Source organism: Perca flavescens, chromosome 20 (assembly GCF_004354835.1).
Source record: "Perca flavescens isolate YP-PL-M2 chromosome 20, PFLA_1.0, whole genome shotgun sequence".
Taxonomy (NCBI): domain Eukaryota; kingdom Metazoa; phylum Chordata; class Actinopteri; order Perciformes; family Percidae; genus Perca; species Perca flavescens.
This window is the reverse complement of record NC_041350.1, coordinates 18,806,214-18,831,902: the sequence shown is the minus strand read 5'-3', so window position 1 is coordinate 18,831,902 and position 25,689 is coordinate 18,806,214. Positions and strand designations below refer to the sequence as shown.

The 25,689-nt window shown below is 41.5% G+C and overlaps 1 protein-coding gene across 5 annotated transcripts in view; it reads left to right on the top strand.

Moving 5' to 3' along the window:
• Window positions 1–25,689, top strand: part of pacrg (PARK2 co-regulated) — a 139,651-nt gene that overhangs the window by 69,861 nt on the left and 44,101 nt on the right. For all 5 annotated transcript variants that reach the window (XM_028566010.1, XM_028566015.1, XM_028566013.1 and 2 more), the window contains exons 3-4: window positions 4,197–4,368; window positions 10,686–10,835. In XM_028566010.1, the coding sequence (XP_028421811.1) occupies window positions 4,197–4,368; window positions 10,686–10,835 (322 nt within the window). The remainder of the gene's footprint in view (window positions 1–4,196; window positions 4,369–10,685; window positions 10,836–25,689) is intronic.

Genomic DNA, 25,689 nt, shown 5'->3' with positions numbered 1-25,689 from the left:
ATTATTATAACATTATTATTATATTATATTATTAGTAGAACACATTTAATAGGAAAGAAAGGGTATGAAGGGGTAGGAGTACATAAGTTTTACTTCTTCCTACTCCTTTTTGAATGTGTAAATAGGTTTTTAAGTACAAGAAATTATGGAGTTTTATTTTTTTAACTGTTCTTTTTTTACATTACTATTTTCTTTGGATGTTGTATTGTATTTACATGTTCAAAATAAAAGCTAAAAAAAAAAAAGCCTTGGCCCCTACAGTAGGAATATTAAAACAATGATTGCAGTTTATAATTTACTATTTAGTCTCACCCTAAATAATAATTTTAATACATCATAATGTAGCATAAATATTCAACTAAGGGCCATTCTTAAATTGCAGCACTCTGTAATTGATCCTTAGATGTCTGTCACAGTGTCAGAAACAACTACCAAGAATATCAGAAACAAGAATGATGCCATGCCCTGTACAGAAAACCAAAAATAATACATAATTACAGGGTAGTGTCAAGTCTTCATGATTCTTATTTTAGGTGAGAACGTGCATAAATCTAGAATACGCTGACCGCACAGATGGGGTTTTCAAAACCGACATGTTTTCTCAGAGCAACAACGTGGGTAGTTGTACCATGTAGTCAAGATCACACTGATGACAGGATAGGAATTCCGTTGTGGTGAGTTTTGTTATTTTTAGTGCTTGTTGGTTCATGCCTGCCTCCTGCATCCCCATAACATATAACCCTTTCAATTCATGTCACATTCTTGAATGTGAATATCTTTTAGATGCATGCCACACTGTCTACATGCCATTATATGTGACTCCTGCATTTCTTGTTGGTCTTCTATGACACATGTTCCGCAGAACTAATGGATGTTCGTTCGGCTATAGTGACTGAATGAGTCATAGTGTGAGTGGCACCAATAGGAAGCCTGTTCTCTTAAAGCTGCAATAATTGACAGCAACTCATCTGCCAGCTCATCTAAATACAGAAACCTTTGCTTATGTTTACAGAAAGCTGAATCCAGGTCAAGTCATTATGGCATCATCAATTAAAATAGCATCATTGTCAAACAGCGGGGACACCGCCTGTTTCTTGCATGACCTATACATGCTTTTAGCAAGGCAACAAATGTTAGCAGTGTCACTTAGAGATCGATTTGATTAAATAGTTGAGGGATTCTAAAAACACATAAACGCACACATGCACACTCACTGTTTTCTTCTCTCATTCACTCTGTTACTTTCACACGGTGCCTTATCCTGCTGTATAGCCTCTGTGTGATTTTGCCTTCAGCTTTTTCAACAATATGACTCACACCACACTGGCAAACTACCCCTATGGCGTATCACATTTGAGCACACACAGGGTATACGTGTAAGTGTTCATACACATGCATCCATCCACCCACACACACACACACACACACACACACACACAAATCATGTCCAGCTATTGTGTATTTAAAGTGGCAACCTGCTGTTTTGTTCCTCCTGGTCTCCTGTGCCTGATGCTGTTGTTTAATGAGGAAAGGCTCTCCTCAGACTTGCTTCTAGTCTAGTCTGCTTCTGTTGCTTTGTGTCTGCCGTTGCAGCACTGACCAGAGAAGACATGCAGGTGTGTCTCAAGGCTAATTGCTGCTACTTGGCTGATGGTCTTTCTGTGTTCCACTCTCATTGACTCCCCGGACACCAGGGGGATTGCCATAGGCACCCAAAGACAAACAAACCTGGGCGGACAATCGATAACGGATGCAAGAGTTACCGCTCAGCGCAGCCGCTGATTAAGATTCCCTGAGAATGTGTGTGTGTGTGCACTATGTAAGAGCGTGAGTATGTGAAGGTGTTTGCTGATTGTCCCCACTCCTTCTGTGCTAACTGGAATCTTCAGCCAGTCCCTAAGTGCTTGTTTATGTGATTTTGATTAAGAGCATCACAGAGCTCAGAAGCATCTTCACAACAACAACACATTAATGCTCCCAGGTAATTATTCCCACATCTCAGGTTCACAACAGGGTAGGTGAGATTGTGTCTGTGCCTAAATGTGAGACTGTGTGCTATTATAAAGAAGGTTAAGATTTAGCTTTTATAAGTTTCTGCCTTTTGTTAGTGAGGAAATGTGTTACATCAGTGCAATAGCAACCAAATTAAAAACTAAACAGATAATTCTCACAAGTCATTAAACTCCTATACATTTACTTAATGTAATGAGAAAGAGAAAAACATTATCACACACAGCTAAATAAAGCTCAAAAACACACAATATACACACACACACACACACACACACACACACACACACACACACACACACACACACACGATTCAATTAGAACATATACTCTCATTGCCCTACTGTATAGCACACCAGAACACTTATTAAATTAGGTGTTATATTATTGTTTTTCTGTTTTCAATTTCTTAACACTCAATTTAAATTGAATGTTACATTTAGTCAAAATGTAATGGTTAATATTCTAGGATTGTTTATTCATTTATTTATATATATATATATATATATATATATATATATATATATATATATATATATATATATATATGTATATATATATATATATATATATATATATATATATATATATTTTATGTGGTCAAAAAACTAGAAAGCAATTCTGTGCGTTAGTGTTACAGTATCTCGCCTTTCTTCACCCTCTCTAACCCTCCATTCCCTCTGCTTCCATTCTCACTGGGCCCATGTTTGCTTTTGTTCCAGTCTCCAGCCAGCCTAACTCGCAATGATGATCTTGACCAAGCGCAGGGAAAGGTCAAGGTTGGACTGCAAATTGCCTTAAAGCAATCAGCCTTGTCTCTCTGCGCTAACAGTGTGAGCTTTCTGTCTCTGTCGCCATCTTCTTTTCTCTCGTTCTCCGTCACTGTGTTTACCCGGGGGTAGATGTGTGTCGGGGAGGATTGACAGCGGGAGGGCGGGAAGGGGGGGGGTGTAGTCTCCCCTGCTTTGAAGTCTCGGCTCTGACCGGCGGCTGGGCGAGGGCTGGGGACTTGAAAGCACCAAGCGCCACTGCCTGGGTGACATTTCAGCACAGACTAGCATGACCCAGCAGGGTGTGTGTGTGTGTGTGTGCGCACACACAGACAAGAGAGTGTCTCCTTATGGCTTCAGCTGTCCTCAAGGACTGCTGGCTGCTGGGGGCTATTTGCCTTCACACCGAAGGGATTACCTTTCATTACATGAAAAACAGAATCACCTGTTCAACCTCTAACCCCTCTCTCAACAATAGTGCCATTGGGATGCAGTGCTACAGCTGATACCCCTGTTATAAATACACACTCAGTAGCTAGATCTAGTACACACATATTGCACAAGCCATGGCTACATGTAACATTTTATATGATTTTCAACACACACACACACACACACACACACACACCACACACACACACAGACACACACACACACACACACACACACACACACACACACACACACACACACACACACACACACACACACACACCAAGCTCAAGGACAGCCTCCTTTAGGTCAGCTGTTCTTTCCAGCCCAGTGTGCCTGAGTGGCTTTCCTCAAATGGCTTCACACACATGAAAGACTTCGCTTCAATGTGTCACACAGTATCCACACACTCAGCCAAACAACATCAAAGCCTGCCCGTGGCCTGTAGCTGGACGAACGTCTTAATCTACCTCCCGACTGTAAATGGTGTAAACAGGTGTTAACATGTCAGCCCACAAGATGCCACATGCCGCTGTGTCATGATCTCCTGAACAGCTGTCCCCCCCGCCATTGTGTGCGTGGGTGTATGTGGGTGGGTGTATGTGGGTGAGTGTGTGTGAGCATGTGTTTACTATAAGGGTTATAAATGGCAGCAAGAGGAGCTTTAGCCCTAGATATTGTGTAAAGCCAAGGACAAACATAGGCAAAGGGCAAACAATGAAAGGGAGCTTAAGTGCATAACTTATTTCCTCGAGAACACTTGAAATTTTCATCTGCTATAGCTTGAATTAAGGTGGTAGGTAATGGTAAGGAGAGAGACTGTCCAGTAAACAAAAAGTTCTTCCCTGGCCTGCTGTCTCCATCAACAGCCGTATGTTCCAACAAATGCTCCTGAGCAAAGAACAGAAACTTTAACCCTTCTCTCTTTGTATGTCTCTTAAAGAAGCAGCTAATAATTCCTGTAATGTAAATATCTCTCCTCAGGTGGAGATTGAGAAGCTGGACTACCACCACTATCTGCCTCTGTTCTTTGATGGCTTATGCGAGACTGTTCATCCGTATGAGTTCTTCGCCCGCCAGGGAGTCCATGACATGCTGGAGCATGGAGGCCCCAAGATCCAGCCTGTCATTCCCCAGCTCATCATCCCCATCAAGAGTAAGTCTGGGAGGGTGTCTACTCTCACGGTTAACAAATCACTCACAACACAGCTCTTTTCCTAAGTGACCCTGTGTGTGTTGATGTGATTTTACCTTCACTGTGTTCCCCAGCCACTGATGGAAAAATATGGTTATCTTGAGACGGAAGAATGCTGGTATTGTGTCAGCCTAAATACAAAAAGAGTATTGTTTAAAATGTCCCCATAAAGCTCTAAAGCATGTTAAGATCATAGCTATACAGTGAGGAGGAGAGAGAAACTAAAGATGAAATTTGTGCATTTAAATGTGTGTTCTTTTTCAGTACTAAAACATGTATAAAAGCCGCTTTCCGACCAAGTAGTTACAGGAACGTAGTTATAGGAAAAGTCCACTTTTAAGCAGATCTACTAACTACTCTCTCCCAAAAAACGTTTTTTCCATTTGCATTCGCACTGGCCAAGTGGCCATAGGGACCATAGGAGGGGTAAGGGAGCGATGCAAGCACAGCAAAGGTCTTTATAGCGTTAAAATCAGAAAACAAATACACCAAAAAAAGTATGAACTAAATACTAAATCTAATGTATATAGCATATTTGTCATAATTTAAACAAGTCTCCCGAAGAGAAACAGGTATCTCTCTCGCCCCCGCCTCTGCCTGCTGCACTGTGGACGTGTGTGTGTGTGTGTGTGTGTGTGTGTGTGTGTGTGTGTGTGTGTGTGTGTGTGTGTGTGTGTGTGTGTGTGTGTGTGTGTGTGTGTGTGTGTGTGTGTGTGTGTGTGTGTGTGTGTGTGTGTGTCGGCCAGCGAAAAGACCACAGGTTCCCGTTAATCTTATGATGGACATGTGTTGTGATATTTAAACAAACGAACCGTCAACGGCGAAATCCAAGCCTCTTATTTACGAGACCGGTCTGAGAGACCTCCATCTTACAGCGGGGTCTCTGAGCATGACTGACCGAGCGACGAGCTAGCGGCCGGGGCAGGAGCCTGCTGGCTGTCGCCTCACTTCATGGCGCTTCTCAACTCCCAAAACTTTGAAGCAAATTGTCAATTCGGCATCAATTTTCACAAGAATACCTATATTTGAAATCTAAACAGTTCATTTCTCGCCTAAAACGTTGTCCAAAGTGAATTTAGTGATGAATAAGATGTCGAAAATTGTTAAAATTGTGCCGTTGTTGGTCTGTCTGTACTGGAAATCCGACCCTCGTTGACCTAGGTTCCTATGCTGAAAAGGGAACAGCGAAAAGACCCTGCCCTGAAGTAGGAGCTGAAAGAGTTACTGGAACTACAGCCAGAGGAACTTAAAAATCCCCAAATTGGTCCAGTCGGAACACAAGAAAAAAAAGGGTTCTATGAATTTTATGTTCTAGGAACTGCAAAAATCCCTCCGGTCAGAAAGCGGCTAATGATCACACAGGACCATAATCACAGCGATCTTCAACCATTAAAATACAGGAAGTATTCAATTAACTTCAGAAGCAAAATGTTACCACTGTCTCATTCATTTATGTTAGTTTTACAAACATTTAATCTATACTAAATATTATTATTATTTTATGAGTGACTGACAGCCAAGCAATCCTCTCAGTTAGTTTTAATTGCAGCCTTAATAAATATGTATGCCATTTATTTCATTATTTAATATTTTGATGACAGCATCATTACATTTTGATTTCTGTTTGCTGATCTCTGACAAATCCCAAGTCTAGAAAAGACATTCTCACTTGCTTATAGTTTAGCTAGCTGCAGCCTTAAATAAATCAGAAGCTAAAAACACACACAGTTGAATAAAAGGCCCAGTACAGTTGGTAGGAAACATGAGGTATCATAAAGAAATTCCTTTGTAATTTTCTCAAAATTGACTGAGCTTGAAAATATGTGAGCATCTATATTAAAAATGTATTAACATCTTTTTGAATAACTACACACAATAGCACTCTTAAGCTGTCCACAGACAATCTTGCAGCAGTAATGGAGTGCAACCAAAACAGAACAACATACTTTACCAGGAATAGACTCACCTGTCTTCCACACTCGCCACAACAGATTCTAACATTACCATACAACCAGTCCTGTGACAAGTCCTAATTTGGTTTCGCAGTCATACGGTTTCTATTATTACATTAACCCTCAGGGCGAAGCGTCCTTGTTTTTGCATTTGCCAGAAGAGGTTGGCTCTAAAAGCATGCCTGATAATCTGCCATGTGCAATGTGGTGACATGCTGCATTTAACGGTGTCATCGTGGTGTGCCTCCTTACCTTTACACGCACAGACTAACACACACACACACACACACACACACACACAGATGGCAGATGAAGACAGGCGGAAAGGTTTGACTATAGACATCAGGATCTACAGTGATGTGGACGGGAAAGGTTTCCTGTGTGGTGAACAAGAGAGGGATCAAGGTACAGAGAAGTTAGAAGAATGCAGAGTGTGACAGACAGACACACACACACACACACACACACACACACACACACACACACACACACACACTGTCTTTTGTTTGGCGCTGCTGCCAAGTGGAGTGTCAGTTTCAAAGTGGGAGCCTTTAACTGGCGCCCAGTGAGCCTGGGATAGTGTTCATGTCACGGGCAGTTGGCTGGTGGTGTGTATGTAAGTGGGTGTGTGTTCTTTGTTTATGTGTGGGTGTTGGACATCTGTGGAGGCAGAGGGGCGTAACGGCCAACACTAGGCACAGCAGTTGGAGACACAGACACAGACTGACCCTGGCACAAAGTGTGTCACCACAATACACACTGCAGGTGTGACATATCTAGTTTTGTGTTTGAGTGTTACTGTATTTTTAACTGCGATATTCGATATATGTTGTTTCACAGGTGCATGATTTTCCAGCATCTTTTCCTAGATACAGTTTAAATATTTGGACGGCCTAATGTCTGTTTTGCCCGAGCGACCGAGCCACTAGCTAAATTAGACAGTAGTTTATAAATTCAAACCCCTCAGCAGTTTTGGTCATTTGCCTCTGGGAGGTTAGACCAAAGGTGATGGTTATGCTCCTCATGAAAAACACACACTTTGCACTGAAAATGGAATTTTAAATGGCCTGCTCCTTATTAACTTCTTGGTTTATTAAAAATCAGGCCTGTTTCGCCATCCACAAGGCAAAGCCGCCAGTCCGTGTCTCTGTTGCAGATTAATTACTTTTCTATGGAGCAGGGAAGAAGAAGGGATGGTGGAAAAAGGAAGAAAGTAAAAAGCTGTCTGCAGTCTAAAATGGCAAGATATATATTTTTCTCCTCTGACGTTAATACATCTTCAATGTGGCTGGCAGGCTCTTATCTGCAGAGCGACTGAGTCACGTCAGGCCCTGGTGAATTTTGATGATGACTGCAGGTCGCACAATGAGAATACACAATGAAGAAGACTCTGGCTGACATTATACTCTAATGCCCTGTCCTCAGTGACTTTAAGACTGAACTCTTTCCTAGTGTACACCCTGTTGCATTTACCCCATGTTAGAAAGGCTACCTTAGACATGGGGAAAAAAACAAACAGAAACATATGGATTTAATACATCTTTGTGGTTTTGATGAATTTAAGAGGGTGCTTTTTTCTTAAAATGTGTTTTATAAGTAATCACTCGATACAAATTGAAAAGCTCTAAATATCATTATTTCATATAAAACAATATGAAACACTGATATTCTGTAAGGCAAAAAATGTCCTGTTGAAGTATGATGGTGATTTAAGAAGAAAGGGTAAATGTTACTGAAATGCTGTGGTTTGGGTTTTTCTGGCTTTCTTAAACAGGGAGGATGATTCAGAGCCATGCCTCCATTGAGCCTCAGTTGATTGGCATAACATTTGTTCAGCTTTGGACCAAAATGAGACTTTCATTACAAGAAGATCCTCAGTTACGCCTCTGCACGGGAACATCTTCTTCTGTAAAGTATATTTATTCTATCAGTGAGAACAATTCAACCACTAAACTCTCCAACGTGTCAACCTACCTCTGACATTTCACAGGAAACAGAATACAAGGTCACCACTGTTTTATTTTCACACTGAATATGAAACAGGTCCTTGCATGAATAGATTTTTGCTTTATTCAGATTTGTCCCAACACAGGTTTTATACTAGCATTAATACATCAGGTCCTTGGCTGCCTTCTCCCCCGCTCTTTTAATTATTATTTTTTCTCCTTTTTTTCTGCAAGGTGAGAGTGCTGATGAATAATTGAACAGTCCCGCAGTCCAAATGTCACAGCAGGGAAAATTGTTTGCGCTGGCTGGTAATTAGAATTTCATTGTTTGTTATGTAGGTTTGAAATTCCTGTCATTCCACATTCCACCTTATCTTGGTGATGGCAGAAATCTCTGCGCTTGTTGATCTGGGGAGACACTAAAGAAGAGATAGAGAGATGGCACAAAGCACAATACATTCGCTTATTCAGCATCTCCACTGCTGGTCCTCTGTATAGGCCTTACACACACACACACACACACACACACACACACACACACACACACACACACACACACACTCACTGTCACTAACAGAGGCAAAGAAAAACTCAAATGAAATGGACACAAAACAAAGGACCTGGTTCAACTCGTCATTTTCTCACATGCTGCATGCACATGATCAAATATGTTTTATTTCACTGCTTTTAACATGTTTGTGTGCGTGATGGAATGTGTGTGTGTGCGTATTAGTGTGTGACTGTTATGTGTGAGTGTATGCTTATAATAGCTTTGCATATGAGCTGATTTAACACAAGCAGTGGGTGATGCAGTATGCTGTTCTCTGAGTGCTATGTCTGTCACACAGTATTTTAGAGTTGTTGCTCTCTTTCTCTCCCAGTCAGTCTTTCCTGTCAATTTCATTGTGGCACTAGGGATATTTGGTTTGGTGAATCCATAGTAAGATGACTTGCAGTGAAAAAGGATGATAGAATCCCTGTGGAAGATGGAGGACTGTGGCAAAGCAGTTGAATGTGTTGTCGTCATCAACATGACTGAAGAGTAAAAACATTTCATAATTTTTATTTTTTCCACCCTTGTTGGCAGCCATTTGTTCTGTGTGAGGTAATGTGACCAGGCCTTTTGCAAAGTCAGATGTCAAGAGAGAAAAGAAGAATTGAAAGAGGGAAAGAGAGACAGCTTTAAGTTTAGCCATATACTATATCAGTGCTTTAGTTTACACTAAATTACTAAAGGATTTATTGGCATGTATCTTTAAGACAGTGCATATACATTTATTTCTTCTTTTTAAGACCAAAAACAAACAAAATAATTGCTTTAAATGCTATCGTTTTTTTCCATGCAGTTATTGTTTGGGGTTTTAGTTTTTAGTGCTTCTACAACAAGTACCTCTCTCCTTTTTCTCTCTTTTTCTACGTCTTTTCTCACCTACTAACACATTCTTCCTCCCCTCCATCAATTACACACTCTCAGTGTCTCTCCTCACCCTCTGCTTTCTTTGTTTTGACTCTTTCTTTTGAAATGTTTTTTTTTCTTCATGCGTTTCATTTTTGTTGTTGTCGGTGCTCACTGGCAAAATAGGCGCTGTGATGCCATTACCATTCTCCTTTTGTGAAAGTAGGCATTTAAATGACAGTTTAAGGTTTCATAAAGATAAATAACGCAGGTCTGTTTTTTTTTTAAACTTGGGTTATGCTGGCAGTCCACACAGGGAATTACAAGCACTCATACACAAGCTCACATGAAGAAATAAAAAAAAAGGCACAAATAAAACAAGAGTAATAAAGAACTAGAAAAATATGTCAGTCTTAGTTGCTAATCACAGTTATTTTCTAACCCTTTGCCCTCCGCCTGTCACATCTCTTCATCTCTCTCTCTGACATTTTGTCTTTTGCTTTCCTTCTTCCCTCTTTCTCTCTTTGAATTTGTCTCTCTTGATCTCTCTAGCCCTCCATCTCTCCCACCATCATTCCCTTTTGTTCTCTCTATCAGTGGGAGATGGAGTTAAGTGCAGCTGTAGGCCAAATAGCCCAGTGATTGGCTCTCACTTACTTCTGCCTCCCCAGTGCATTTGAAATCACTGATTGCAGACATGCCAGTCTAAATCAAAGCCCAGCTATAAAGGAAATGCTTTTAAGGGAAAGGGAGTGTGTGATTATGTGTAATTTGACTGTGTGTGTGTGTGTGTATACTAAGCCCCCTCTTATGTACCATATACAGTAGTTGCAGTTGTCAGAATCACTCCACATTTGCTGTACCTCCACCTGCCTGAAAAAACAACTTGCAAATCAGATCTAAAACATTACCGTTTATCCTTGCAGCCTCTTTTTTCTTGAACTTTAGCCTTAGCTGACCTTTGCCATCTGTCCTGCCCTTTAGATGCGCTGAATACGAGGAACCGTCAGGTGATCTGCACCACTTTGAAAGTCCTGCAGCATCTGGTGATGTCTGGAGACATGGTGGGAGAGGCTCTGGTGCCCTACTACAGACAGATCCTGCCCATTCTCAACATCTTCAAGAACATGAACGGTGAGTTCCAGCCATACAAACGGTTGAGTGTTAATACATGGACAGATGGAGTGTCAGCATGTCGAGACTGCGCGTTGGTGGAGCAGTCATTGTGTAGACACGTCCCGTTGTGTTATGAATCATTTTTCGTGCTAATACTGCAACTACGTCGGTCAGTTAAAAAACAGCTGACAAGCCTGTGAAAGGCACTGATAGGTATTTATGTGCAGTGTGTAGCCTGTGTTAAGGTTGTGGTTAGGTTAAACTAGGGGATTCCACAGAGCTGCTCAGATGTTAAGTTTCTTTTCTGCGTTGACTGTGAATCTTGTGCCTTCCAGGCAGAAAGCATCCTGCCTACCTTTTCTGTTGATCCAATGTACAGTGTGCGCCTGTCCCTGAATCTTTTTTCCTTTTCCTCCCACCACTTTAACATCCACTTGACAGAGAAGCTCCATTTTGTTCTTTATGCTGTCAGTCATTGTGCGGCGCTGTTGAGGGGGAGACTTTGTTCTTGCTCTCTCTGAAAGCCTCCACCTGGGTGACACCAAGACCTTGGGAGATTGGCATGAGATAGGCAGGGCGCTTTGTGTGGCTGTGTCAAAGCACTTAGCATGGTGTGACATGATGTGGGCCCATTGAAGGGCTTAGAGGCACAACCAATCCCAAACACCACTCACCATACGGTCAGTAGGATGTGGAGAGTGACATTGTGAATCAATCATTTAAACACTGGCTTTAACAGGAGAAAACACACAGCTTTAGTCTCTTAATCAATATCCAATTTATATCTCTTGTCTCTTTAATTGACTTACATTATCTGTTACTATTTGCTGAGGTCTAAAAAAAAGAAAAGGAAGGCGAGAGCCAAAAGAGATAGCGGGGAAAGACAAGGGATAGAAAAAAAAAACCTGCCTTATTAGCGCATGGCCATATGCAAATCTCCTCTGTAAATTAGCTGTCAAATCAATCCCCTAAACCGGTTTGAAGCATGAGTTTCTCCGCCACAGCGGAGGCTCAGCAGTTGGCCGGTGAACCCCACCAGGAATAGTTTTATCTCTGCCTGGTTGTTACCATGCCGGCCTGTCTACCTGCCTGCCCACTTGTCTGTCGTCGTCTGGCGGGCATTGATTAAACCAGAGCCAACCTCTCACCTGGCAGACATCCTAGCTATTGACCTCTCCCAGAGAGCCCAGTCTGGGCCAGAGAGGGGTCCATACAGCTGCCAGAGCACAGGACGCAGACGGCTAAACGAGTACAGTGCTTCCTGTTCAGCACTTTATAGGCATCCAGTAGAGTTTTTTTGGAAGTTTTGGAGTTTGGAAGGACAGGAAGTAAGAACACATACAAGTTCATAGCTAGATAGACAGGTAGGTAGGTAGGTAGGTAAATAGATAGATAGATAGATAGATAGATAGATAGATAGATAGATAGATAGATAGATAGATAGATAGATAGATCAAATATTTCCAGTGTTATTTTTTTTTCTTTACTGTTTAGATACGCTGTTAATTCCTGCTCCACCCACTCCCTGCTAACACAAAGATCTGACTTCAAATAAGGAGAATATACGCTCCTCTTTTGTGAACCAAACACTCTGTGTTCTTTCTTATTCGCAAATATTTCAGGGTTGTTGTTTTCTCACATTCTTTCTCTCTCTGTGTGCCTTTGTATCTGTCTCTCTTCTGTTTTATGTGGCTTGTTTATATCAATATCAAAGCTTTCATTGAAGTCCATCTATTATCTGCTTATATACACCTCCAGCTCCATCCCACGCTCAGTCGGCTGTCTCAACCAGAGCCAGCGTGCTGCCTCTAGCAGACAGGCACAATCATTGTGTTTATTACACTAGAAGACACAGAGGACTGTCTAGTAGTGTGTGGTAACATATCCCTTTGGCTCTCCCACACTGTAACTCACAGAGCTTGCATGGCACCCTTTATATCTCCTAAACCACAAACAGGCCACTGTCCAGTATGTACCAAGTGCATGTGTGTCTACAATTGTGTACTACTGTCATGAATAGATCTGTTGTTGTTCCATGTGCAGCTGTTAACTTCATGGTGGAATAAGGCCCCAGTTTTGTGTCTCAGTGTCTCTCTGTTCACTGTTCTTTAGGTCTTGCCAGCCTTGGGCACATAATGCTCCACTAGACGCCAACTACATGCTATACGCACAGACATATACATATATAATCACACGCTGTCCCAGCTACAAAAGCTGACTTTGTCCCTGTCTCCCCAGTTGTTCTAGCTGTGAATCAATAGGCTGACAGCCACTGCTGCATCGCCGGGCCTACACTTAGATATCACCAGCATCTCATCATGGGACAGATCCCTTAGGCTGTGTTCACACAGTCCCGCTGTGTCGCTCCTACTCTGAGACAGGGTTGTGACCTGTTAAATTGGTCTGTATACAGGCCTTATCTGAGCCATTTTTCCAGGGTCAGTGCTGGAGCTTTACAGCTATCTCCAAAATGGACCCTTGGGTGTCCTCTTACTCAGACGGAGCACTGGACCTCTGACCAGGAGATCACACTCATGCTCCACATGCTCAGCCTCTCTGGGATCCAGGCCTCTGAAGAAGGAACGGGTCCATTGTTCATTGAGAAAAAATTTGCCTTTTTAACTGCCAGCTGCCGTTCTTACCACTGACACAGTAATGCGTCATTTTGAAGCGCACAGTAATGAGCAATCATATAATATCACCGTCCTTGATATACCCCTTTTGTCTTCTGAATCAGCGCTCTCTGCTGTTGTTTGCTTTGTGCCTTTAACATATCAGCTGTGTGTGTGTGTGTGTGTGTGTGTGTGTGTGTGTGTGACAATGTTGAGGATAGTAGTAGTAGTAGGAAATTCTCCAATGCGATTTGCACGGCTCTCTTGCTTGATGTGATGAATCTTATCCCTAATGAAATGCAACAACGTTCCTTATAAAGGAGAGATGTGCTCCCTCATCCAGCAAATTCCTCTTCTGAGGTTGAGAGTAAGGGAACTCATCTACTGTACGTCATCTGAGGAAGAGAGAAGGAAAATTTTGTGGAATTCGGTAAGGCAGCAGAGTAAACACCGAGATAATATTTTAGGGTCTTCTTGAATAGGGATCGAATGGGTGCCGGGCTCAACAATAAGGATTGCCTGATGGTCCGGGGCAAGTAAAACGCCACGTTGGGCAAGTAAATATAACAACCCATTGGCCCGTTCAGGTTGTTATATTTACTTAACGTTGAGCTGGAAAATGTACATAGCAAACCTGTCATGGTAACTAACAACCAACTGTTAGTTTAAGGCCAGCTATCATCATATTTTGTGCCAATTTAGTTATTTTATTATTTAGTGGTAGTGGACAGCCATTTTTTTCTTCATTGTCATTATATAATTCAGTTTCCACTGTTACCTTATATTACATAGAACTAATCCTAATGAGTTCCACACAGTGAGATATACATATTTCCAATTGGTAAAAAGAGGACACTGGTTACTGATAACCCAAGTTGAGCTATCAGAATCGATATTGGGAAGACAAAACACAGAATTTGTGCACCCCTAGTCTTGATATCAATTTGTGAGAATAATTAAGTAAGGGATCTACATTATTCCGCTTATTAAATGCCTACATACTAAAGACTCAATAATTTTAAACAAAATATTGAAATTATTTTACCGATTCAAAAAGGGTCCTCCAGAGTCTTCTATCAGAACTGCTTCCAACTGCTGGTCTGTTATTCATAACCGCAGTCTGCTATATAGAAATAACAAACTATATTTCCTATATATTACACAAACATGTTGTGAGTAAAGATGTATCTGCTTGGAAAAAAATGCATTTTTTAGTATATGAAGCTTTAATTGAAGGACAAAAAAACATTAAATGTCAACCAAAAACATTTATTTCTGCACTTTACTGCTCTGCAATTTATTTTTCCATGAATGCCAACGTTACCATAACCTGCATCTGTTTTGACCTGATCGCGGCTGTTAATTTTTTTCAGACAGGTTTTTACCAGCCTATAAATACAGTATGTGACTATTAGTATACAAGGACACGCCACCCAGTGACTAAGAGTCAGTCTGAGAATATCTTGAAACACAGCTCACTGATAAATGATTTGGTTCCAGAACATTTTTATTCATTCAGCTTCACTATTTCATAGACACAAGTAAACTACACAAGTAAAGCATAAATGGGCAAACACTGCATGAGGGGATGCTTTTCATGACATCTTCAGCCTCTACATCACTCTACATTATGTCTGAATGTAGTTGATGTTTGCCTTGAGGGCTCTACTGGTATTTATTTGAGCCTGCATTGTAGCATTGTTGTTGTTGTCTTGATGATTTTCTCCGCTTATCTGTAAGGTGTAGGTCCTTAAACTCCTATTCATCACTGACAAACACTGTCTCTCTTTCACACGCACGCATGCACGCACGCACACACACACACACACACACACACACACACACACACACACACACCACACACACACACACACACACACACACACAAACACACATTCACACACTCATACATGTTGCTCACACACGCTGCGGTGATCTGGTTCATTTGGCCTCTTTTATCTTCCTGCTAGGAATGTGTCCATCTATGATAAGGTCTCACACACACACACACACACACACACACACACACACACACACACACACACACACACAAACACAAACAAACATGCAGAGGTTGTGATAGTGGCTCTCTGTCTTCTGTGCATGGGCAACTGGTGGGGTTTTTGTGTTGGTGACAGATGCAGTGCTGTGGCTGGCCACTCAGTCTTCCCCTGTGGGCCTGCTTTATCTGTGTATCACATGACACACACGTGCACATACGCATACACACATACTTGCAGCTCATGTTAGACATCTCTATGAATACTGCGGATCAGTTACAGCCCAAGCTGATCGCTGGAATGAAAATTAACAGGAATAGCTGACTGACCTCATAACCTAGGACAGTCAGGAACAAGGAGGCAAGGACACTTCTTCATCTGTGGACGGAGATCATGTACATGTAACTGTCACATATGAAATGGCCATCATGAACACACACACACACACACACACACACAGGCAGACAAATCTAATCCAAAGAATGTTTTCCCCAACTCATTTTCATCTGACAGAAGGCCAAGCGTATGCCAGTGTACTCAGCCACCTGTGCTCTTGTCCACAAAATACGACGTAATGCTCCCGTTTACTGCCAGAACACTGCGTTGTTGCCTATATAGTGTTGAAGTTAATTCCTGGGGATTCCCATTCACAAACATTAGTTTTATTTAATGACCTTTTCCAGCTGCCATCGTGGAAATTAATTCACTGCCATGCTCTCACTGTGTACATAGCGACACAACGTAGGTGACCATGCCCACACACACACACACACACACACACACACACACACACACACACACACACACACACACACACACACATACATGCACATAAACCTGTGGCCCCCATGTAATCCATCACCCTCCACAGACACACAGAGCTCCTTGTCCCCGGACGACAGAACACACACCTCATCCTCAGCCCCCGTCTCCTCTTCCATGTACCCTTCTCCAACAGGAGATGTCTATCTATCAAGCAATCACAGCCTGCCAAGACCCTTCCGCCATTAAAATACAGAAAGAGCAGGGGAGAAATGGAAAGAATAGAGAGAGACAGAAGGAAAGATAGTGTGAGTGAGCGAGAGATGAAATCCAGGCAATACCGAGATTGTCTGTTCTTACCTGCTCCACCGTTAGCATGCTTCACAGCACATAATGACTTTTTCCTTCTCTCCTGAAGCTTAAGAACAGACCAAAATGAGGAAAATAGTGAAAATATATTTTTATATTAATGCATTCCCCACCTCCCCCTATCTCCCTCCACTCCCATACTTCTTCCGCCTGCGGATATGCCCACCTAGCTCTGTTAATTTCTATTGTCAGCAGGTCTGAGGCAGAGCAGCCAATCAGGTTCGAGTGTCAGCCCTTGGGCCTGCAGTCGCTCTGCAGCTCCAATTTAAAGGTCAGCTGATAAGCAGTCCGATTCATGCATAATCTGGGCTGCTCTGCAGGCGGAATGCTCAGTGAACACACACACTCAACAGATATACACACATACATACTCTTTGTCTATTATTGACCCTTTCAAACTTTTAACTTTGTAGACTGTAATGGACACGTTTCACTTTGCCTTTTCCAGCTGGAATATATTTGTGCCAGAACATTATCTAATCAGATAGGTTAGATAATGTACTTTACTAATTTCTTGAGAGGAGCGCCTCAGTAAAAACTTGGCTTTGTATTTGTTGATTTGTTCATTAATTAGTACATAGTGCCTTTTGCAATGTGAAGCACTTAGGGGAATTATTGGATCCACTCTTTAAATGGCACAGAGCCCTGAGGCAGGCAGTATACTTAAAATGAAATAGAATTTGGCATCTTCGCACAGGCAGTCTGCAACTTAAACAAAGCACCACTTTGATTGCTGCAGTGTTCAGAGGCTGGCTCACCTCTCCCCAAGTCACTGCTACTGGTCCACAGTGTTATGTTATTCCTTCATTTCTGGTTCCATAATTTCCCTTCTAACGTCATTGTCATTCCACATGCCTTCATCTGGCATGAATGTCATTAAAAAATCAGACCTCAATTTACAGTATATTTGGCATTTCTTCTGGACTTGACAGCACTGATAGCCTTTTTGGGAATTTAGTAATCATTTCATTAAAATTGTATGCAACAATCACACAGGATGTCTGTGTAATCATATAGGTGTGGGTGGTCAGCAATAACATATACAAGCGTTTCCTTTAGGGTTTTTGTTGTTTAGTTCAGAGAGCCCGGCTCACTGCTCTTCTGATTGGATACTAGAGAAAGACCCTGTGACATACAGTAGATTGCTTGAGTGGAAATTTTAACTTGAGGCACTTGGAGCACGCCATGTGTATACATACAGTATAGGCTACATGAAACACACTTTAAACCAATTGTAACTGATTGAAATCGAAAAAAGGTGTCTACGTCCACCTTAAGTTTCCTGCATAGGTAAAACAGTGTGGGCTCATATACCAGCACTGTAGTAGTATGTTACAAACACACAAGTCCACACATGCAAACAGCCACAAGCACATACTTAATCACCCTAAAAGGCTAGTTTAACGGTCTTCATGTGTGCTCAATTCCAATGCCTAAACCTTGGGAATGGGTGGACTAGAGGTAAGCAGTTAGAGAAAGCCTCTAAGTGAATGTTGAAGGTTTAGCACATACTTACTTGTTATCTGTAGACGACCATGTATGTATTCTTTCTGTAGAAGCAGAAGTCCTCAATCTCAGCGGGGCTCGTCCTTTCATTCCCTCTAATCCGAGTAGTACTCAATTACCTAATTGGATGAGTTATGAGGGGCCTTTTCCTCCCATCTCAATGAGATTAACACACTCTGTAATTAATGAATTTGGGGCACTTTGAAACGATTTTCAGGATTGTCCAGGCACCGGGGACCTGACATGTGTAACACAATTATTGAGTTGTCGAAATGAGACAATAGAGTGAGATGAATAGTGCTAACATTAGCTGTGTTTTCTAAAGACAGGTGATCATTCCAGTCTGAACGTGGATTGGGTTCATGGTGCTGCTTTGTTGTTATTCCCTTCAAAGTGTGTGTGTGTGTGTGTGTGTGTGTGTGTGTGTGTGTGTGTGTGTGTGTGTGTGTGTGTGTGTGTGTGTGTGTGTGTGTGTGTGTGTGTGTGTGTGTGTGTGTGTGTGTCGGGGGTTGGAGAAAGTCAACCATTTGATAGCCAATGAGTGTGCTGCTTCTTGATGTAATTCTTGTGTATGAATCAGTGTCCTTGTGCGTGCCGTTGTGTGTGTTGTGACTTCCTAGTAGCAAGCACGGAGCTCTCCTACAGCCTCTCTCCACATCATTGTGTTTGACATCTCCGCGGGCAGCCAGCGACAGAATGCTGGTGTGTGTGCAGACATTTGTCCGGCTCGCTTTGGATCAGCATTTGCACCCTGCGCCAGGTTGCCTGTCAGCTTTCATAAACAGCCTCACCTTCACGAACAGGCCCGCCACTTGAAAGTAAAAAAGGCACAGTTTCACGAAACAAATCACAAATAGCATTTCAGTCCCCCTAACATCATGTCCCAGACAAGGACACACATAGTAAACAATAGAAACAAAATTGATTTTTATTACCAATGTCAGGATACAGTCCTACTTCCCTCTGCATGTCAGATGTGGGCAGAAATGTAAGTACGCTAAAGAAAACAGAAAAGTAAAATAACACCTTTTTTGACTTCTGAGCTGCATTTCACAATCTAAAGAGAAAAAGGACTTCAATATACATGATTTTGGACTTAAGATACTGATACTTTTCTAGGTCACTGTTTGGAAATGACTTTAGATTGTCAAGTGAGTCCTCAGCCTGGCATTGTCAGTCATAATGCCTCCACACCTGTCATTTTTGGGGTCTGTCTCCTATCTGTCTGCGCCTTTAGAGACCCAGCCCCCATTCCTGCCCCCTTCTCAGCACGTTTCCCTAACAGAGGAAACCTCATCTCCTCCATTCTTACACAGGCATGCGCCAGTCACAGTCTTCACTATCTCTAATGGATGTAATTGAATCCTATTCTAACATTCTAATGCACACATTTCCCAAGAACCTCCTAAAGACCCTCCCCCCTACTCACACAAATCTCCATAAGGTTGCCCCTGCCAAGTTTTGTCCCACGTCTGGACAACAGTTTTTAGCTGGGTGCCATCTCTAATGTTTCCATCTGGCTCCTCGGCTCATATTTCCCTAGCCATTACAAAATATAGTATAGGATACAGTATATCCAGAGTGAGGCACAAAATGTTATATCAATTATTTGACAAAGCAGCCTGATAGATATATTTCAGAAAATTATTGCTGTCATTAAAATAAAATTAATGGGTGCTGTTTACGTTACAATTTACCTATCATGTATTAACTCCGAAGGCAAAATGATCACACTTTTCAAATAAAGGAAGCAACGTTGTTTTGTAAATGAGTCACAACAGTGGGAAAATTTCAATAGGCAAGCCAGGAAAAAAAACTTTATTAGTAATGTTCATAGGTAGTAATTTATTCCCCCCATTCATAATTATTCATCCCTAATATGTTATACATGCATTAACAATTTGTGGAACCTCTGTTAGACGTAAAGGCTTATCATACATCTATTATCCAGGTCAGCAACATGGATCAGCAGTTAGTGTTTTATAAGCAGAACTGCTGAGCAAAAATAATTACACAAAAGAGGGTCATGTTGACCCTACAAAATTAGTGGTTAGTGTTTTAAGCTGCCAACGTCATCTTCCAGGCAGCGCTGCCTGGAAGGCACTACGATTAGGCAATGGTTAGGGTTAAGGTTAGGGTTAGGTGCCTTGAAGTCGACGTTGGGGGCTTAAAACACCATCGAGCTACAAAATTGCTAAACCGCATGTGTGGGGATATTCAGCCACAGGAGGTATTATAGACAATTATTTTTGTCATTGCTATTCTTGTCATTCTTCTTTTGAAACTTAATTAAGTAGTGAAATTATACCACTTAGCTTGCTTTACTTTACTCTTTATTCACTCTGCTGTTTCAACCCAGGACCATACCTGAGGAGCACAATATTTGTAGCATCTTGTCTCAGAGTCTTTTAGTATGTGTGTGGGTGTTCTGCCTATACATAGCAAATGAAAGCCAATCCACTGAACCAGATGTTACCTTGTTATGTTCGACCACCCACTACGAGGAGAAGGACTATGGTCATAGAGAATAAAGGCTTGCATGTTTCACCAGATGGCAATCAGAGATCCCCAGAGGCCTTCAGGTGAACAACCAGAGCAACCCAGATAAACATCACCATATTTTCTTCTCTAGAGTAGAGCAACACATCATCTCTCTTTTCTTCTCCTCTCAAGATCACATGAGCCAAAAGTAACACCCCATTTACGCTGGTCCTGTATTTACCATTTACGCTGTAGGACAAAGGTAAACCCAGATGAGTTTTAAGACACTGCGTCTCTGATGGCCAGATCACATATATGATGGCAATCGATCAGGTTTGGCCCACCTGCATTTTAGCAGTTGAGTTACGACAATAACAATTAAGTTAGTATTGGCTAAATGTGAGACTCACATAATTGAAATTTTTCACACACACTCAGGGTTGCTGAAATGTTCAATGTTATCCTGTTCACAATGACCCTAACTATGACTATTTCAATGTGATGTTATTTAACTCTACAGTTTTGGAAGGGGAAGTTAGCTCAACTTATACATTATAACACATTTCCTCATATTCAAAGTCACATCAAATCTTTTCCATTGAAGGGTTGCTGAAATGTTCAGTGTAATCCAGGATGACCCTCATGTAAAATATGAAGTAATTTTAATAATTCCAAACTAAATTGAACATTGGCAACCCTGTAACAATTATTCATAACCCGACACACACAAACACATGAACAAAATACTATTTATAAACTAGGAGCAAGACACAAATGTCATTCATGTCGCTCGCTTGCTCCATACAGATCAATGCTCTCACACCCACGCAGATTATTGTGGTTGAGCTGATCAGAGATCAGATAAATGCTACAGCGGCTCGTGTGCCTTGTACTGTATTTGATAATATGAATAGAAATCACTGGAGCCATTTACCTTGCTTTAAGGAGATCGAGAACAATGGCTGATTTAAGTGCAATTTCAGTGTAACTTTATCACCATTATCACAAGGAAAGAGGAGCAAGTAGCTATTTCCACAGAATGTTTACTGACATAGTTACACTATGGGAGGAGTAAAGATTACATATGCGTCTTGGACAGATGGATGCTTTTTTTTTTCATTTTATTTTATTTTTTTAAGATCGGATAGCTATCTTATCTACCTAAGGCACATGAAGTGACTAAGTGCAAATGGGGTCTAATATTGTCTCTGTGTCTGCCTATATTGGTAGTACAGTCCATTGTGCCCTGAAGCTTTGGCTTCCCATCACAAACAATATTGATAATGCAAATAACGTTTTATATTTAAAGTTCTAATCCTTCAGATTTGTATATAAAAAAATACCTTTATTTGAGACTTTTTTTACTTTGGGTTTTTGAGGTAAAAGCTATTCAGTGAATAACCACGGCCAGAGGCACATTGGCTGTTTTATCATCACTATTTCTCACTGACCACCTGCTCTTAAAGTTCTCTCTCTTGGCCACTTAAAGGCGTCTTTGAGTGTTATACTCTATAAAAGCGCAGTTTTACTAAACTTCACTTTCTGAGAAACAATGGTGGTACCCTGAAGCTACAACCTTCAAGCCTCAGATATATGGACCCATTTTTAAAAAGAGCTCAACAAGAGCCAAGTCAGCTGTAAACTCTACTCAACACAATTTGGTGTTGAAACATTGCATGACGGACTTCGCAAATCTCTGAAATGCATGACAGAACACACATTGATTCTATTCAGCTCCAAAACAAACTGCTTGAAAATATTTTTGCATGCAAGCTGCCAGATGACGGTGTGCTCAGAAATTAATGGAGTCACTTGCATTTTTATCTGCAAAGAATATGCTTCAAGCACTTACACTTTTCAGTGCTGCAACATTTCTAATGGTTAAAATTCATTTAATAACGAAAAGATTAATATTTAAATAGGCTTCTGGCAGTGTCCATTATTATAATTTAGAATGCACATTGTACATTGTTTGCATAATTAATTAAATGAAGCTTCATCTGTAAATAATATTTGTACCATACCAGTCTCCCAGTCGTAGACGACTACCATCAGGACCTGTCTGTGTGTGTGTGTGTGTGTGTGTGTTTGTGTGTGTGTGTGTGTTTCTTTGTTTGTTTGTGTACAGTAGGCCACACAGTTACTGCTGCGCAAACATTCAGAAAATTCCCAAATAAATGTCTTATTTACTCTCAGGATCTGTTCTGTCAGACAGGCATGCATGCAGGGGTGCACTCTCTTTCTTTCTCTCTCTCTCTCTCTCACACACACACACACACACAAACACACCGTCCATGCCCTTCAATGTCAACAGAGGGGATATAACCATCATGTCCGCTTCACACCACCATGTGGAATGTAGAATATGCCTGCTATGATCTACTTGAGATCATATTCTAAAGGCTTGCCATCTCTCCAAGGCTCTCATGTTGCCGATGACTTCAAAACTTGCAACAATAAGGACTGCAGCTGTCCAACTGGACTGTGATGACGTGTTTTTGAAGACATTTGTAATTAGTTGTAACAAAGCTAAATTAATCAAATTAATCAGTACAAACTAGGGGTGTCCCCGACTAAGAATTTACATAGCTGTGCCCATGTATCTGGCGGTGTGGTACAGTGGCCATTCCAGCGATCAGGGTTACAATAATATGTTCATCCAGTACAATTATCAATGTTAACGAGCACATTTTCAGCTCTGTTTTATCACCATTAGGCTATTATTTGAGAGACGCATTTACACAGGTTTTATTCACGCAAGATTTATTTAAAAGTTTCTTTCTTTTCAAATCTTTCCTTACAGCATTATATGTTGATATTTATATCATAATATGCTGTATTTTAACTCATTGGGAGAAAATAGGTAGTTATATGTAAAATCCGACATTAAGCACAAACATGTACTGTAGCCAAATTGGCATGATTCTCGTTTCATAACAGCTCTGCGAAGATTCGACTGTGACGTTGGCAGTCGGATCAGGCTCCTTCGATCGTAGCATCGAATATTCGACTATTCGGGGTCACCCCTAGTACAAACAATCGTAATACATGAACATTTTTCAAATAAAAAATCTAAAATAATAGGCTGCCATGTGAAAGTTCAGTACTCTAACTGTGTATATACAATCAATACCGTCAAATACAATCAATGCTGATTGTCAAACATGAAACAGGCCTTTTCTCATTCAATAGCAGCCGTTGTCTTTATGGAAAACTGTTTCCATATTGCAGATCACAAATACAAGAAAACAAATGCTCATGATGACATACCAGGGCCCCACACTAACTTTTTGCCTTGGTTGCACTGGTGCGCCTAACTCCTTTTATTTAGGTGCACCAGCACAAAATTTAGGTGCACCCAAATTTTTCCTTGCATCGTCGTAACGCAAAGATAGGGTTTCCTTTACCAGTTTGAAAATATACAGCTGCAACACATGTAAATGAAAGTTATCTAAAATAAATAGCCTAGGATATATATAAAAAAAATATATTTGAGAAAGCTCCTTCATAAGCTTTCAACAACAATAACAGACTGATTAAAAGAGAAAGAGGACGCCCGGATAGCTCAGTTGGTAAATATAGAGGTTTGACTCCGACCTGCGGCCCTTTCCTACATGTCATCCCCCTCCCCCCCTCTCATGTCTTCAGCTTTCCTATCAAAATAAAGGCCGAAATCTTTAGAAAAGAAAAAAAAAAAAAAAGAACGACCGAAAGACTGAGGGAGTGCAATGGACTGAAGCGTATGCTAGGCTACTCAGAGAGTGACGGCTGACTCATTAGCAGCGTTACACCCGTCTTGTGTGAAATGTCTGTATCGTCACTGCGCTGCATTTTTATGAACTATGATCCAGCAGGCTCCGTCTCAAACCCTATTACTCAACCAACTGAAGTTAGTTGCATTTAATAACTTAATGTGTGTTTCGCCGTGGCGGCCGCAGTAACAGAGAGTTACCAGCGGAAACACTGGTACCAATACAGGTTCCCCTCTCATACTTAACAATATACAGCTGTGTTAATAACAATTAAAACTGTAGACAAATGTCGGGAGTTTGGACGGGCGGCGCTGTGTCTCTCCATGTTGCCGTGTGTGAGTGAATGGGGGCGGGGCTGTGCGGAGGAGAGATCCAAACACAGGCACGGCTTTCCACTCCTTTCCACTCCTCCTACTATCTCTTTTTTTCTTCCCCTTTCTATTCTTGTTTTCTCTCTCACACAACATGCATGGTTTTTGTTATGATGTGCTAAAAGCCTTGGCCTCTTTGTTCTCTACTGCGTGCCATAATGCTGTTCTGGTGTTGACCTCAGCTAGATACATTATTTACCTGGTGGACTGTGGAGTCTCTTGTAATGGCCTGACCCCACCCCCCAAGCCCCCTGCACGCCTGGGACACACACTAAACAGTCCCGAAGGAGATGCACCCATGATTCTCCTCGTCTCACTTCAGCTCCTCGCCACCACCTCCTTCCATCAAATATTTAGTCAGTGTGGTTGAAGTGGTGCACAATCCCGGCTCCCCCATGGCCCTCAGTTACTGTCTCACTTCATCTTCTTTCCCCCTCATACGCTACACATCCTGCTGTTCTTCTCAAATCTCTCCTTACGCACAGATGCAACAGGGAGATGGAACGAAGCAATGAGCGCCTGAATCATTTAGGTTTCTGCCCCCCCGAGTGGCCTTGTCAAACATGCTGAAATCTCAGCCCTGTGCTTGGAAGACAGTTGCAATGATGGCCTGCCACTGTCTAGTGTAAAGTCTGTCCCAGATAGACGCTTTGTGGATCAGAATGCCTAGACACAGTGTGTTTTTCCCTTCATTACTTGTAATAGTAACACTACTATGCAGTGGTCTGCAGACAGCCTCAGGATGCAGACCAACACAAACCCATATATTTTCCCTGCTGTTTCTCTCTGAAAGAAACACAAAGGCTGAAATATGAGACACTCTCTCTTTGAGTGTTTTGTGGGTATCAGAGTTTGTGGTCGATATGCTTGTCACTCAGGATGATGTGTAGGGTGGTGGCGAGCGTGTGGATATGTATGGGATGTTTTCCAGTAGGATTGGCATATCCATGTTGTGAATAGTGAAGCCAGAAAATCCTTTTTTTATACAGGAATTATTTTATGGAATAGTCTTCCACTTC